The 15,561-nt window shown below is 43.3% G+C and overlaps 1 protein-coding gene across 2 annotated transcripts in view; it reads left to right on the top strand.

Moving 5' to 3' along the window:
• LOC126281551 (myrosinase 1-like) overlaps positions 1-13,144 on the top strand; it is a 70,707-nt gene extending 57,563 nt beyond the window's left edge. The window contains exons 9-11 of one of the 2 annotated variants that reach the window (XM_049980615.1): positions 3,748-3,882; positions 3,969-4,075; positions 12,921-13,144. In XM_049980615.1, the coding sequence (XP_049836572.1) occupies positions 3,748-3,882; positions 3,969-4,075; positions 12,921-13,041 (363 nt within the window). In that variant the 3' untranslated portion in view covers positions 13,042-13,144. The remainder of the gene's footprint in view (positions 1-3,747; positions 3,883-3,968; positions 4,076-12,920) is intronic. The other variant, XM_049980616.1, reaches the window with a different exon arrangement.
• The last annotated feature ends 2,417 nt before the right edge of the window (positions 13,145-15,561 follow it).

Below are 15,561 nucleotides of genomic sequence, written 5' to 3'. Positions count from 1 at the left end.
AACCGAAATAAAATGTTTAAACGTACCTACGTTCTGTATTTTAATTTAAAAACCCTACCTGTTACCAACTGTTCGTCTATAATTGTGAGCCATATGTTTGTGACTATTAGAGCGTCATGTATCAAAAAGCGCAAAAAGAGGTCCAACTAAAACATTCATATTTCGTTACGTACTACACGAATATGTAATGAAAAATGGGGGTTCCTATTTTAAAAAACGCAGTTGATATCTATTTGATCTATGGCAGCGCCATCTAGCGGGTCAATTGTAGCGCCATCTAGTTTCCCCCTTCATGCTAGACAATTTTGGTTCTTTGTAGTTTTTTCGTTTGACGCTTAGTTCGTGAGATATTTGGCCCGGTCACAATCAATGGACCACCCTGTATAGGGTAACTGTAGAGATAATGAACAATATACGGACGCCATATGAAAAGTATCTGTATAGATTACAAGGAGTATCTCTGAAAATCATGAACTGAATCAATTAAAATTCCGCGAACAATAAATGATTTTAATTTACCACACGGAGGCTAAGGCACTCTCGTCAAATGAGAGTGCGTTCTGTTCTCAGTCAGGTAATCGATCTGTTCACTGGGAATGTACTTTATAAAATTGAAATTTTACTTAACAAGCAATTAAATAAATAGGCTTGGATGAATTGTATAATTCATAATAAGGGGCAATAATAATAAGGGACAAGCGCTGTAGAACGTATCCTGTGAAACAGAGACTGAGATATGTGAGATAAAACATTAATAGTGAAATTTAATTTAAGCTAGATTTAACATTTATTTTACATCATCAAATTAGAAAAGCGCCACACATTTATATAAAAACATAACAGTGGTTGGTCCTGCTTTAAATAACAACGCGAGTTCAACAAATAATCAGATACATTGCCTGATAGGCTTGGAAATCATTAGGATCTCTTAAAATAGGAATCATTTAATGGTAAAGGAATCACACTCGCACTTCAGATTCATAGTAACACCACACAATAGATAGAAAAGGACCTAGAAGAACTACAACATGCACTACAAATACATCTAGTCGGCGAAAGGTTTGCTCCACAGGCCTAACGCAAAGTACGGGACGTCGAACTGAATGCCCTACAAGTGTAGAAAAGAACAGAAAACCGACTTGCTGAAATCTCGTTCGTTTTTCAAACACATGAACCTAGCCACAAAAAGTCAGACCAAGAAAAAATATAAAAATTCCGAAAAGTCATTTAATGTGTGGGAGGAACTACCCACATAAGCAAATCATAGCGAAGTTATTGGAAGATGAAATAGATTCCGAGACATGAAGGTTCCTCAAAACAACGACGAACACATAGGCTTGAGTAAACGAAGGCATACGCTCTAAGGGATGGAAATTACGGGCTACCGACGAAACTAACGAAGCAGAAGAAGAAATAATGTAAGAAACACAAACATACGCACATTCACACTGGGGGGAACGAATTCTAATTGAGACTAAGCAGAGTACGCTCACCACGGCCCACATTTATGAGTTCTGGTTGAACAAAGTAACTGTACTAGTAAAATCGAACAATTACAAAAAATCCTATCACATTCCATTCCGAATGAAATATTCTGCACGATTATAAAGGTCTGAAGCTAGAAAAAAATGCATTAAAACTTCGTCCAGGCTGAAACTTAAAGAGACTGAGTTACTATACTCACAACTGCAAATTCCCAGGACTGAGAGTGCAGCACCCTGACCAAATTGGGGTCCCCACACACAGGTAGTGGAAGTCGTCAGAGAACACCCTTACCGCACCTTAAGCACAACAGCGCTTCGACCACAAGGGAACAAAACCTCTTTGCTACTTTTCATTCTTGCACCAAAGATGGCTGAGCTGCTCCAGTAGCAGACAAGAAGCTTACCTGCCATCAAACATTACGAAAACTCAATCTACAAGGGGAGTTACAAAGTAAAGGGAGTTTTGCAGTTTTTCGCCGTAGGGCTTGGTAACACTGCTGGCATCCAGGGCTGATGTATTGTCGTCTACAACAATTCTATAGAACGTGTCACTCTTATTCCAGCGTTAGTCGTTGTATTGTAGCAACCTGTGAAGCATGGCAACGCCATTGTCGATCTGCACCAAGGAGGAAATGAGGGAAGCCTTTTTGTTTGCGGAAGGTGCTGAACCTGCAGAAATAATTCTTCGAATGCAAGCGCAGTTTATTTCGAAGCAGGGTCTACGAATGGGCAGAGCGCTTCAAATAGGGAAGAACTTCTATATGTGAAGAGGAAAGATCGGGCATGCCATCGACGTCAACAACTGAGGACAATTTGGAAGTCGTTAAGGGTATGGTGATGGGAAACAGACGAATCATAGTGAACGGAATGGTCAATACTTTACATATCAGTCATAGTTCAGCGCATTCCATCTTGGACGACAGGCTGTATTTTCGGAAAGCGTGTGCAAGGTGGGTACCGAAAGAATTATCAGAGCAGCATAAAGCGCAAATGCTGGACATCACTCGTAAACATTTGACCCATTATCATCACGAGGGAGATTGATTTTTACAGCAAGTCATCACTGTAGACGAAACATGGGTGCATTATCACGAACTGGAAAGTAAGGTTGCGAATATGGTTTGGAAACATCCATCATCATCAGAAGTTAAGAAATTTAAACGTCGACCTTCAGCTTGTGGGATTGTGCTAACACTACTCTGGGATATGGAAGGTGTGGTAGCCGTTCATTTCATTTCACCCCAAGAAGTGAAACTGTGAACAGTGAGAACTACTATGACGTGTTGTTGCAATCACATCCAAATGTCACGGAAAACTGTATAAAGATATTGTGCAGAAAGGTGACGCTCGGACACATCCTGCCAAACGGACGGCTGAAACAATACGGGAGTTAAGACACCTGCCGTACAGTCAGATCTGGCTCCAAGCGCTTTCCATATGTTTGGACCTTTGTTTGGGCCACTGAAGTAAGAGCCCAGGGGAAGAATATTTGCAACCGATGCAGAAGTTATTAATGCGGTGCAAAACTGATTACAGGTGCAACCAAAAAACTTGTGAAACATTCCACAGAAGTGTGTTGAAGTGCAGGGAAGTTATGTAGAAGAATAATGTATGTTCCTGTTTTCTATCATTAGAACAAATATTTCTCTTCTCAAAAGTCCCTTTACTTTTTCAATTACCCTCGTATATTCGAATTCTTTCACTCTGTCGTGTAAGATGGCAGGAATGGAAAAGAAGCATGTTGGTACCATACGAGTATAAACACATTGTAATCACTTGTGGGAAAGGTATAGGAAGCACAAATGCGTAATAAATCAACACACGGATATAAAATAGACATAGAATATGCATGAGTTCTCTGAATTCATGCGGTTTTGGCTGATTTGAGCATACTCAGTTGCCGATTATTTCTCCTGGCATGTTTAATGAATGCACCGGAAGTATAACATGGTAAAGAACATGCGAAATGATGTTAAATTTTATTTAAACATTATGAAGGGGCTAATATGGAGACCCTTCAATAGTTTGTCCAAATCCGAAACTAGTAACTGAACCTTCAACATCTTTAAATAAAGATTTGGGACAAAAGTTGTCGCTGGGTGCCGTTTTGACAACCCGTAGCTATTTTTATAATCTCATCTCTTTTATGACAAATTAGTGCTTGGTACTGCGTTGATGTCTTACGACTACTGGGTTTATATTGAAGTTAATCTTTGGCTGAATCGCTTATCTAGTTTAATCAAATAACTCTTCTTTTCTGCAGAACAATCCCGCAGGCTTGCGGAAAATACTGAACTGGATAACTGCAGAGTATCCCGGTTACCCTATCTTCGTGACGGAGAACGGCTATGGCGACTCTGGAGGCCTGAATGACACGGGCAGGGTGGAGTACCTGACTGTAAGTACAAGTCCGCAAGAGGTTGCTGAATGTCACGTGTAAATATTGCTGCTGTTCCGTAATACATTCGTATTACCCTGCTGTAGAACTACCTGAGCGCGCTGCTGGAAGCGATCAACACTGACGGAGTGGAAGTACTCGGCTACACCATGTGGACCCTCATGGATAACATGGAATGGACCAGTGGCTTCTCGTAAGTTGCTTTCGGCTTAATTAAGCTGCTTGATTATGTCTAGAAATCTAGCAGGAGATTGAAATGAAGCAGAAGTAGGTGTATTCACTGATCAGGTAAACATTATTGTCTAAGTGAAACGAAAAACTTTTGAACGAGAAAACTGTAAGTGCTGTTTCCGTGGTGGTAATTCTGAAATTTCGATATCACTTCGAAAATGAGCCTCCTGCATGGCATGTTAGTAACGTAAGTTCATTGGTTGGTCGTTAAGTACATTTAGTAATAACATCCAGTATATTATTTCGTTCTTCCCTTGGTGACTATGACGCTTATTTACCTAAAAGATTTTAACCTTGTCTTAAGGCTTCTATCGTTAAGCAGACATGCCAAACCTGCACTGTTGCACTGCGAATCTGCACCTATAAATCTGGAGTGAAATTTAAATGTTTGCCATGAAGTAATGACGCCAATTACGAAAAATTTAGTTAATATGGTTTTCTATTTACTTTTTTGCAATTATTCAGTTAAATGTTATATACAGTATCGTAATTGCTTACAATGGCGGTTGGCTTTCTCAAAGTCTCACTTCCAACCAATGAGAAAGAGATTTATGTTTACATCAGCTTCACCTGCCTTCTTATTCTTACTCCTTGGGTGACCAAATGAAACTGAGATGGCAACAAAGATATATCCTAAAGAGAGTTTCTAATCTGTAGCCAGAAGTCAAGATGAAGAAATGTAAACGTTACTGTGAATGTAAACGGATCAGTTTACCTCACGGCAGGGGGATTTTTTTTTATGACACACAGAACCTCACAGAAAGAGTTATAATTATCATGTTTCTTTCACTCTTTGCATGCATTGTACAATTGACAGTTACTCTCTTTCACACTTCCTAAGTATTACACAATTCCTCACAACTTCGAGTTCTCAGATGCTACAGTAATATCTTTTTCAAGTAACCTGAATAATACCAGGTTTGAATTCTCAGACAGTATCTATGCACCCTCAAACGGACCACGTCGTCGATTGCAGTCACTTCCCATCAACCTGTACATGTTCCTAGGCAGGCTCCTTCCATGCAGTGATTGCTGGAGGATAGAGGTGAAGAGCCGACATCCATTCGCCAAACGTGTTCAGTGTGTAACGTCTCTGGCAAAGGTGCTGGTCACGAACGTGTTGTTCCTTATCATTCTACATTCAGTGAAAGAAAAAAAAAAAAACGCTCCTCGAACAAGAGGAAGGAGCGAAACGAAACTTCAAGGATTGCGAAGTTTCGTAGACTAATCAAATTAAATATACAACGAAATTGGCGGTTTGAGCGCACTGCTGGTTCCTTATCTGTAAGATGTTGGGATACTTTGGGCCTGGGTACATTCACTGTTTCACGTGAGAAGAGTGTCGTAGAACTGTCGTGTCTTCGCCTGAGGTACGGTGGGCCACAACGTATCTGGCCATCGATATCATGGAAATTGGCATAGGGATTGAATCGACGTCTCAGTGAATTCCACATGTGCTCTACTGCCGACAAATCATGGAATGTTGCTGCCCAAGGGAGTACCAGAAGTAGCCATCTGTCCTGTGGTGTGAATGACAGCCAATATCTGGGACACTGATTCAGCAACCTGGCTCCGACTAGTCTCCAACGAATCGTTCATGATGAGACAGTGTTTTATAATGAGTCCATGACTTGTGTCCAGATCGCAGTCGTAAATGCAAATGGGTTACAATGTGCTTGGCATACAGCAGAACGATACTTCCTTGCTGTGGTCAAACTTGTTCGACCAGAATCTTGACAACGTGCTTGGTTGTCCTCCTCCATTCAGTTCAACGTTGTTTGATTGTGACATCTGAATGCCTCACAAGGCTGGATAATCCACGATTCGTTGAGTCAGCAGCATGCAGACATTTTTGAACCTGTCAGGTTTTGGTAACATTGTCTCACACGAGCACGCATCGTTCTCCATTGTTCTTCAGACTGCTCACCAACGGTCTGACGCAGCACATGCCAATTACATAACTTGTATGGTTTGGTAAAATGGTCACGTGGTGGTAACGGTAAAGCACTCTGGTGGTCATCGTAGCCGTGAGACGCCACAGCAACTCTAACCATTTACATACCCAATACATCTACATCAGACTGTACATTAATATGGGATCCTTGCGAGGTACGACTGGTTGGGAGGGGCGGGGAGGGGGGGGGGGTGAAGGAGGGGGGAGGAAGGAGGGGGGGGGGGGGAAGGCAGAGGTAGAAAATACAACGAAAAGTGGGGCGCGTGCTGCCATGTGTTTAACTTTTGTTGTCAGTCAGTGTCTGAAGGTACTGCAAGCGGCTGAGAACTGCCATGCTGAACGGTACAGCAAGGAATTGTTTGAATGACAGAAAGTATCTCAAGCTATAAAACATTTCTCACGTATCAGTTGCCATTGTGGTTACTCTCAAATCACAGGAATCGAGTCTGCATATTGGACGCTTGCTGTAAGCAGCCCAGTAGTCCTCCCATTCACATCTCAACTCTCAACAAAGACAAATCTGCACGCAGCAGTACAGCTCAAACTGAACAGAGCTCCACGACCCACTGGAATCTCTATCAGATTCTATTCAGATTTTAGGGCCGGGCTAGCTCCTCTTTTAACATCACCTTTTATTACTAAAACTAAAAACCGTGCCCAGTATTTGGACAAAGCATAGGCCACTCCATCTACAAGAAAGGTACCAGAAATGATTTACAAAACTATGGTTCAATATCCTTGACGTCCATTTAGCGTTGAATCTTAGATCACAAGGCGTATCAAACAAAATTTTTGACTGGACTGAAGATTTCCTGGCAGGGAGGACACAGAACGTAATTCTGGATGGCGAGTGTATGGGACCTATCGCGACCGCGATATTGCTGTCCCTGTCAGTTGGGATCCCACGACTTTCAAGTGAATAAGGAATGATGGACTGAAGAGAAAATGGTTCAAATGGCTCTGAGCACTATGGGACTCAACTGCTGTGGTCATCAGTCCCCTAGAACTTAGAACTACTTAAACCTAACTAACCTAAGGACATCACACACATCCATGCCCGAGGCAGGATTCGAACCTGCGACCGTAGCAGTCGCACCGTTCCGGACTGCGCGCCTAAAACCGCGAGACCACCGCGGCCGGCGATGGACTGAAGAGGACCATACTCAATGCCAAGCGGAATTTCAATGGCCCAACATGTCTATCAGCTGGGAGGACATACATATTGTTCACTCTGTCGTGCAGGATCGTAGTGCCACATGACATAGCTCGAGCCAGCAAATTGCAATGAATGAAGTACTGCTTGCTCATGTTTACTGGACGATTTTATTGGTGGTGCCAGAATGGGAGAATATCGACACTAGTTGAAAGACACTCATTTATAACCGAGTGCTGCCAACATTACGCTACCGCTAGACGCCAAGTATTACTGTGCACATTGTTAAGGATAACGATGTCAGGACTGCGGCAAGCAGACGAAGCTGCCTCTCCCTTATCGCTCCTCTGCCCGCGGCAGTCATTATGCGTGGGGCGAGGTTGGCCTCCAGTCGTTCCCAACAGCCACTGCGCAAGTTGTCAGTGTATCATGTACGACGATGTTTGGAGCACCACGGACTCTCAGCACGGCGACCACTGCTGCTGCTTCCCTTGACGCGGTGGCCGAGACGCGCGCCGACAGCGATACTCCCGACGGTACCGCAAAAACGCCGCAAAAACGCCGCAAAAACGCCGTCCTTTCAGGGGAGTCCCGTTCTGTATACAGCATTAAGATGGACTTACGCCTAGGAGGAGGTTCCACGGAGAACGAATGTTGCCAGACGCATTAGTTATTTAATCAAATGAATATAAATGGTTGCTACGCGGTGTAGTCGCGCGGTCTTGGACGTCTTGTCGCGGTCCGGGCGGCTCCCCTCGTCGGGGGTTCGAGTCCTCCCTTGGGGGGCATGGGTGCGTGTGTTGCCCTTAGCTTAAGTTAGATTAAGTAGTGCGTAAGCTTAGGGACCGATGATCTGAGCAGTTTGGTCTCATAAGACCTTACCACAAAAATTTGTAAATGGTTCCAGAGACTACTTCAGGTCTCAAAAATCTATGATGTATTTATGCAGACTGAAGTGACGAATGAAAATTTGTACCAAGGCTGGGCTGCGAACCTGGGTCGCCTGCTCACTAGGCAGATGCGCTAACAACTACGTCAGCTCGGCACAGTGGATTTTCACAACTGCACGGACTACTCTAGCACAACCTCCTTCCTCAATCCAGATTCCTATCCACGCCTCAGCCCCTTGGTATTCCCTCTAAACTCAAACACCATTGCAAAGGCTCTCCATCTGTATTGGAACAGCACCTGAGCAACGAACGAAACACGGGATTCCGCCTGAAACCCATTCATAGGTCCTGTGATCATGTGATGCTATATAGTTCCAGATACCTCTTCAAATCTCAAACAACTATGGTGTATGTATGCCAGCTAAAGTTAAGAAAGAGAATTTGTACAAGGCCAGAATTTAAACCTAGGTCTCCTACTCACTAGACACATGTGCTAACCACTACGCTACCCTAGGTTTCCGGCAAGATAGTCCATTTCGTCCGATGCTTAGGTGTTATTCCGATACAGTCTGAGAGTCTCTGCAATGATGTTTGAGTGTAGGGCGAATACCAAATGGGCTGAGGCATGAATTGGAATTTTGACTCTGGAGAGAGGTGTGCTCGAATAGTTCGTGCAGTTGTGCAAAGCCACTGTGCCAGGGTGGCGTAGTGGTTAGCGCATCTGTTTAGTGAACAGGAGACTTGGGTTCGAATTCCGGCCTTGGTACAATTTTTCATTTGTAGCTTCACTCTGCATACATATTTATTGTCATACAACTTAGCACCTGGCAAGAAAATATGGTGTCCATTAGGTGCTCAAAGTGGTCTCCTCTGGTGCACAGGACCGGTGAGTGTGCCCTTTCTGCCGGCCATTGTGGCCGAGCGGTTCTAGGCGATTCAGTCCGGAACCGCGCTGCTTCTACGGTAGCAGGTTCGAATCCTGCCTCGGACATGGATGTGTGTGCTGTCATAACGTTAGTTACGTTTAAGTAGTTCTAAGTCTAGGGGACTAATGACCTCAGATATTGAGTCCCATAGTGCTCAGAGCCATTTCAAAAGAGCATGTTATCTGTGCTGTCTTGATCTACCTCGAAACGGATGGTGTCGGAAATGACACTGTGGAACCCTGAAAACATCTGGTTATCGACTGCTAAGAGATTGGCACACCACCATTCGCTGGGCACTATGATCGATGGACTTTGGCACAGACGTGAAGCTGCGTGGATTGACGTAGCCGTATCTCTCATCCAAGCTCTATTCGAGTCGATATCCAGTCGGATTGGAGCCATTGTTGCTGCCGGAGGTGGCAACTCTGTGTACCAACACCCAGAATATCCCCAAGCATTCTACAAGTTTAATCATGTGTTCTTCCTACTATACTGTATACGCACAATAAGCAAAATTTCATTTTTTTCTGTACTTCCTGCTGTTCAGATTTTTATGTCCACCATTGTATTGTCGAATCGTGCATCCTGCTCTGTAAGACTGCTGCTGGAAAGATGTCTCCTGCCAGGATGACATGTTTTCAGACCTCATGCTGAGAGGACACCGTGAAAAGTTATTGTGGAAGACTGTTGTAGCGTGGCGACAGCCTTTATGCTCTATCTAAGCTATCGCTGATGTTTTCCCATACAGCGACACAGTTTTTTTTACAATGCTAGAGAGGCATTTAATAAGTACTGCAACATTTTTTTCCTGAAAGCAGGATGATATTATTCAGGATTCCAATACACCATATTATACCCCACTCTTTCGGCTACATAACACCTTTTTCAACATTATCTCCGTACAATGCGACGGCCCTCCGCTGCCTTACTGGAGAGACGCATCGTACCAATCTAATGGTCGGCGTTGGAGCGGAAGTCTTGCTGCATCAATAACCTCCCCTTCATTCACGCACTGCTTCCCGAGGAGAGCATCCTTCATTGGGCCAAACAGATGGAAGTCGGAAGGTGCGAGATCTGAGCTGTAGGGTGGATGAGGAAGAACAGTCAAATGAAGTTTTGTAAGCTCTTATCGAGTGCGCAGACCGACGTGAGACGTTGTGTTGTCATGGAGAAGGATAACTTCGTTTGCATTTTTGTGGCATGTACACGCTAAAGTCGCTTCTTCAATTCCGTGCGGGTAGCACAATACACTTCAGAGTTGATCGTTGCGCCTTGAGGGAGGACATCAAATAGAATAACCGTTTCAAAGTCCAGACTTCACTGTATGAGGGTGCGTGTGACTTTGAACTTTTTCCTTTGGAGGAGAGGTGGTGCGGCGCCACTCCATGGATAGCCATTTTGTTTACGGTTCGAGGTGATGAAGCCATGTATAATCGCCTGTAACAATGTCCACGATCAGCCTCGTAATGAGCAAGTAATTCCGCACAAATGGTCCTTAGTTGCTCTTTATGGTCTCCTGTTAGGCGGCGAGAACCAATCAGGTAGACACCCCTGAGTATCCCAAATGGTGGACGAATGCGTGAGCACTACCGGCAGAGACGTCCAGTTGCACAGCTAAGGTGTGTGACTGTGATCCGTCTGTCACCTCGAATGAGAGTGTCCGCACGTTCCAGCGTTGCAGGAATCACAGCTGTGTGCGGCCAGCTGGCACGCGGGGGATCGGACGGGATTGCGCGACCTTGTTGCGATGATGACAGACTCAGTGTGCTCTTATTCAGTGCCAAGTCTCCGCAAACCTTCTTCAGGCGCTTATGAATGTCTGAGACGCTCTGATTTTTCGCCAAAAGAAACTGATCGACAGCTCACTGTTTGGAACGCACCTCCGTTACAGACGCCATTTTGAAGGATACGAACAGCCCCGCCGCAAATGTCATTAAGCTAAAGGAGCCGAAGCAGGAATAGTCCACTATGTCCCGCAAGAACTTTGATTTTATCCATACTGGATGAGAGGTCTTGGTTATGTACGTCAATGTTAAAACAATATATATCGGCTCAACCACTTGTTTATAGTGTAAAACGCGAAGATTGACGCGTTTCGGAAGTCAAGCTTCCACCATCAGAATAATAAAAAAAACTCGCTAAAATGTAACATGTACCAGGCACAATAAAATTGATAATGAAATTATAACATCGTGGCTACTTCACTTGTTGCGGCCGTGTCTTCCAAGGTGCATCTCCACATAGCCGTCCAAATATAGAGAACTTTAAAATGGTGTCGCCTACGGTATTCAACATCTAACCACATGGCTCTATCCTCTATCGTCGTAAACTGCCCGTGCGTCTTCGTTGATACCACACACCAGGTAGCCAAACACGACACTGAAACGCGAGTGAGCTCACGCGCAAGTGAACAAGGAAGTCACGGAGATGTCTATACAAACAGATAACGTATACATGTTCCAAGGACCTCACGAAATGATGGTATCCTGCCAATTGCTAAAAACGTAGTTACTAAAAGAAACGAGTGAAATGTTTGAAAAAGTTATTTGTATCACCAGTTAGCTGTTCATTCAGTGTGTTCTGATTATCCACGCTATCTATCGTAATTTCCAGCTGTTGTAGTAGATCCAGCTTTTTGCCTTTGTCCTGTCTATGTAAACTAACGAGATCCTGATCTATTCCCAACATGGGGTGTCCCGTTTCCCAAATAACATTTCTTTGTAACGTACTTTAAAGGACCTACCAGTTTGGCCTATGTAGGCAAGCTATGTAGGCCAAGCTATGTAGGCCAAACTGGTAGGTCCTTTAAAGTACGTCACAAAGAACATAGCGATGCTTTCCGGCTTAATAATTTCGAAAAGTGAGCTGTAGTTACGCATAAGACACGGCTGCAACAAGGGAAGTAGCCACGATGTTTTAATTTTATTATCAATTTTATTGTGCCTGGTGCACGTTCCATTTTAGAGAGTTTTAACAGGTTCTTTTACTGTTTATTATTCTGATGATGGAAGCTTGACTTCCGAAACGCGTCAATTTTAGTCTTTTACACTATAAACAAGTGGTTGGGCCGATATATTTTTCAACATTGTCCCGCAAGAAATTCCGCATTTTTCAACCGAAATTGACCGAGAAAAGAATGTGCCCCGTTACTTATTATTTATGTAGTGTTGAAGACTCTGTGGCATATAGTGTGCAGGAGCTACTTTTGTGGGTATTGTGATAGCTGATTTACTGTGAATAGAACTATACATACACGTGGTGTCCCAGGAGGAATGGTCAATATTCAGGGACATGACAGAAACGATCATTCGGATTAAAAAAAAAGTGTAGTAAATATGGGGCTTAACATCCATAGATTATGAGCTGTGACCACTTCTTCATCCTCGATGCTGTGAAACAAATCTATTCTACTCCAAGTTATTCGCTGTTCATTATTTTGCGAGGTGGTAGTATGGATCGAAACAAGAAAAAGTTGCCTAGTAAACATGACTCTAAAATGCATACCATGCTATGAGCACATGTTCAGTAGAAGAGATGCGTTTCGAGTTAAGGAAGATGAAAATACTCCTCAGGGATGCATTTCAGAGCGTATGTTTACTACACTTTTTCTGCTTCGAATGGTGGTTCCTGTCATATCACTGAATATTATCCACTCCTCCTGGGACCGCTGGCCGGGGTGGTCGAGCGGTTCTAGGCGCTACAGTCTGGAACCTCGCGACCGCTACGGTCGCAGGTTCGAATCCTGCCTAAGTTCTAGGGGACTGATGACCTCAGAAGCTAAGTCCCATAGTGCTCAGAGCCATTTGAACCTCCTGGGACCCTCTGTATGCCAAATCTTAAATGCAGTGGAAGATATGTCGACTTATGATCTTTTTTATTCACAGGATCAAGATGGGCCTGTATGAAGTCGACTTCGACAGTGCGAATAAAACCAGAACGCCGAGACTGTCAGCGTATGCCATGTCAGAGATTTTCGAGAGCAAGCAGTTGCCAGTCTTGAACTAATAATGGTGTGTAACCCAATGCACTTAACAGCATAAATAAGACCGAGTTGTTTATCATTGTTTTGTATGCTGAAATAAAGAAACTAGATGGACCCCTAAACAAATATCGTTACTGTGTTGTTCAAATGTATTCCACGTTACAGTAACTTCCTGTGTAAATTTATAAACTTACCTGTCACTGTACTCCGTTAAGGTAGTGAGTAATACGCCAAGCAATCGAACAACTGATTGTAGCTTCAGTGGCCGCGAATATAGTCGACATCTTCTTGCACAGAACAATCACTGTTAGGTATTTTCAACAGCAGGGCTGTTATTTTTCCTGAATGATGGACTGCAGTTTAAATGGCCAAGGCAACTCAGTTTCGTTAACAATTTAACAATTTCATTATTTCTGACAAAATACTGTTTCTTACACTTTAAGTAAACCACAAATTCAACAGTTCTTTTAAGGAATCTTACAGGTCTCATAGCCGACATTCTGAGTGGGCAAGGGCGTAAGTGAAATGTTATATGATTTCAAATTGGGACACTTGAACCCCTATTTTGCCATGCTAAGCTTGGAGCGAAGTGGTGCTCCGTCACGAGAAGTTGACTATGTCATGAAAATTAGAAATAACATAAACGATGCTGGTGTTAATGGAACTAATTTGTGATCTCTAAGCTGTTGTTTAGAAAAAGCTACGATTTGATCAATATCAGTGAGATACCGAATAGTTGACATATTGCCCTTTGGCTTCTGTCTCGGGTTATTCGGTCAAGTTTTTTAGCCGGTGGCGGAATGGGAGGGCGAAGCTTTGACAGTTCCAGCCATTCGTCCTGGCGAAACGTCGGAAAAATCGTCGAACAAGTGTCTGCCGAAGAACCCGAAACAGAAGCCAACAGACAATACGTCACCTAGTGGCCATGAAAACCTCAGTAATATTGTAGAAATCTAATATTTTCAACTGTTACACTTTATCTCATTCCTGATGCTCATCTTTGGAACTAATATTTTTCAGTCGTTGGGCTTTGATTTCTGTTGCTGGTAGCTGTTCTCTCCGTTTACTTCCTTTCTTCTGCATGGCTCCTTCGGATGTTCTCTTCTGACGTCCCGATGATACTTCGAGATCCTGCTGGTTTGTCGAGTCCATTCACTTTAGTACTTTCCTTTTTCAAACAGAGACTATAGACTTCCTGTCTCACTAAAGGGTGAATATGATGTAGCACGGCTTTAGATAATTCTGTGTCCTGGATGTGGAACTCTATCCTCTTTTGCTTGGTGCATTCCGAGGGTCGCGCAGCATATTAGTGGATCTTTCAGCTAAGAAGCCTCCCTATCCTCCATTTTCCAGTGCCAGGCTCAAATTATTACTAAAGTTTCTGTTCTCTCTGACTTCGAGTTTTTGTGACGGACACTCTACGGGCTCCTGGAATGATACTACTAGCGGAAGTCAAAAACTAAGCCACACATTATTATGGCCGGGCAAGTAGATGTTACTGAGAGCAGCACATGACACCATTTCCTGAGATAGATACCAAGAACCTAGAACAAAAACTTTTTGTGCGCAATTCGGACTCGTGCTTCTAATTTTTCGCGAAGACGCCGGGATAAAGTGAAAAGAAAGGTTTCCCATTAACATATAGTTTAATTATCAATACAGTGGTCACACACAGTAGTGCAACAGTTACAGAACAGATAAATCACAAGTTTGGACTGTGTACCCGATGTGTCAGCTGCCTAATCGCTATGCACGTTTTTTCATTTCCTTTTCTATGCTACCGCAGCTCTCGTATTCGTTCGCAACTCGAACATTCAGGTTTTCTGGGTTCCTTTCGACGCGAGCTTTCCTCTGATTTGCATTTTCTACAGTTCCAAGCATATTTACGATCATATGAGAGGATATCTTTCATCTTTTTGTAGTTTTAAATTTAACTCCGATTATCACTTACATTGTGACAAATATTTACATAGTCTCGCTTTTGGTCCTAGTAGTGTTACGCAAGCTCTTCACAAAGGCACCCGAGTCAATATCCTAGCTAAATGTGTTTCCACGGTACTCCAATTTGTAGACAGAGGTATAATAAGGAGAGTTGTCATGACGTCACATACTTGATGCCGACGTCCCCCATGTCTGTTGCCCGAAATATCAGCTTATAGTGGACTTGTTTTGATAATAAAAAAGAGTCCCAGCTTGCGTAATTTATGGCTGTACTAATCATTCCGATTATAGCCTAAGGTGAAAAGGAATCACATTTCATTCCTAAGTCGAGTCGTTCAAGCGATATTTTCTTTTATATACACGAATTTTGGTTGCTCTGTTTACTTTTACCGTAGTGGTTTTATTTCTGTCATTTGAATTTAGATTTCCCATCAATACAGTTCGAACATCTCTATGGGTGAACCCTATGAGAACGAAAGACTGGAACCAACCAAACCTAGCAAAATATGTTCTCAGCATTTTCGGGAGGTGGACGTAGACCGAACATTAGTTTCGTCAGTCCGTATTCAGGAACATGCTGAATTACGGAAACAGCGTTCTCA

This window comes from Schistocerca gregaria, chromosome 7 (genome assembly GCF_023897955.1).
Source record: "Schistocerca gregaria isolate iqSchGreg1 chromosome 7, iqSchGreg1.2, whole genome shotgun sequence".
In the NCBI taxonomy this organism is placed as follows: Eukaryota; Metazoa; Arthropoda; class Insecta; order Orthoptera; family Acrididae; genus Schistocerca; species Schistocerca gregaria.
The sequence above is the reverse complement of the archived record's forward strand: the minus strand, read 5'-3'. Positions and strand labels throughout refer to the sequence as shown.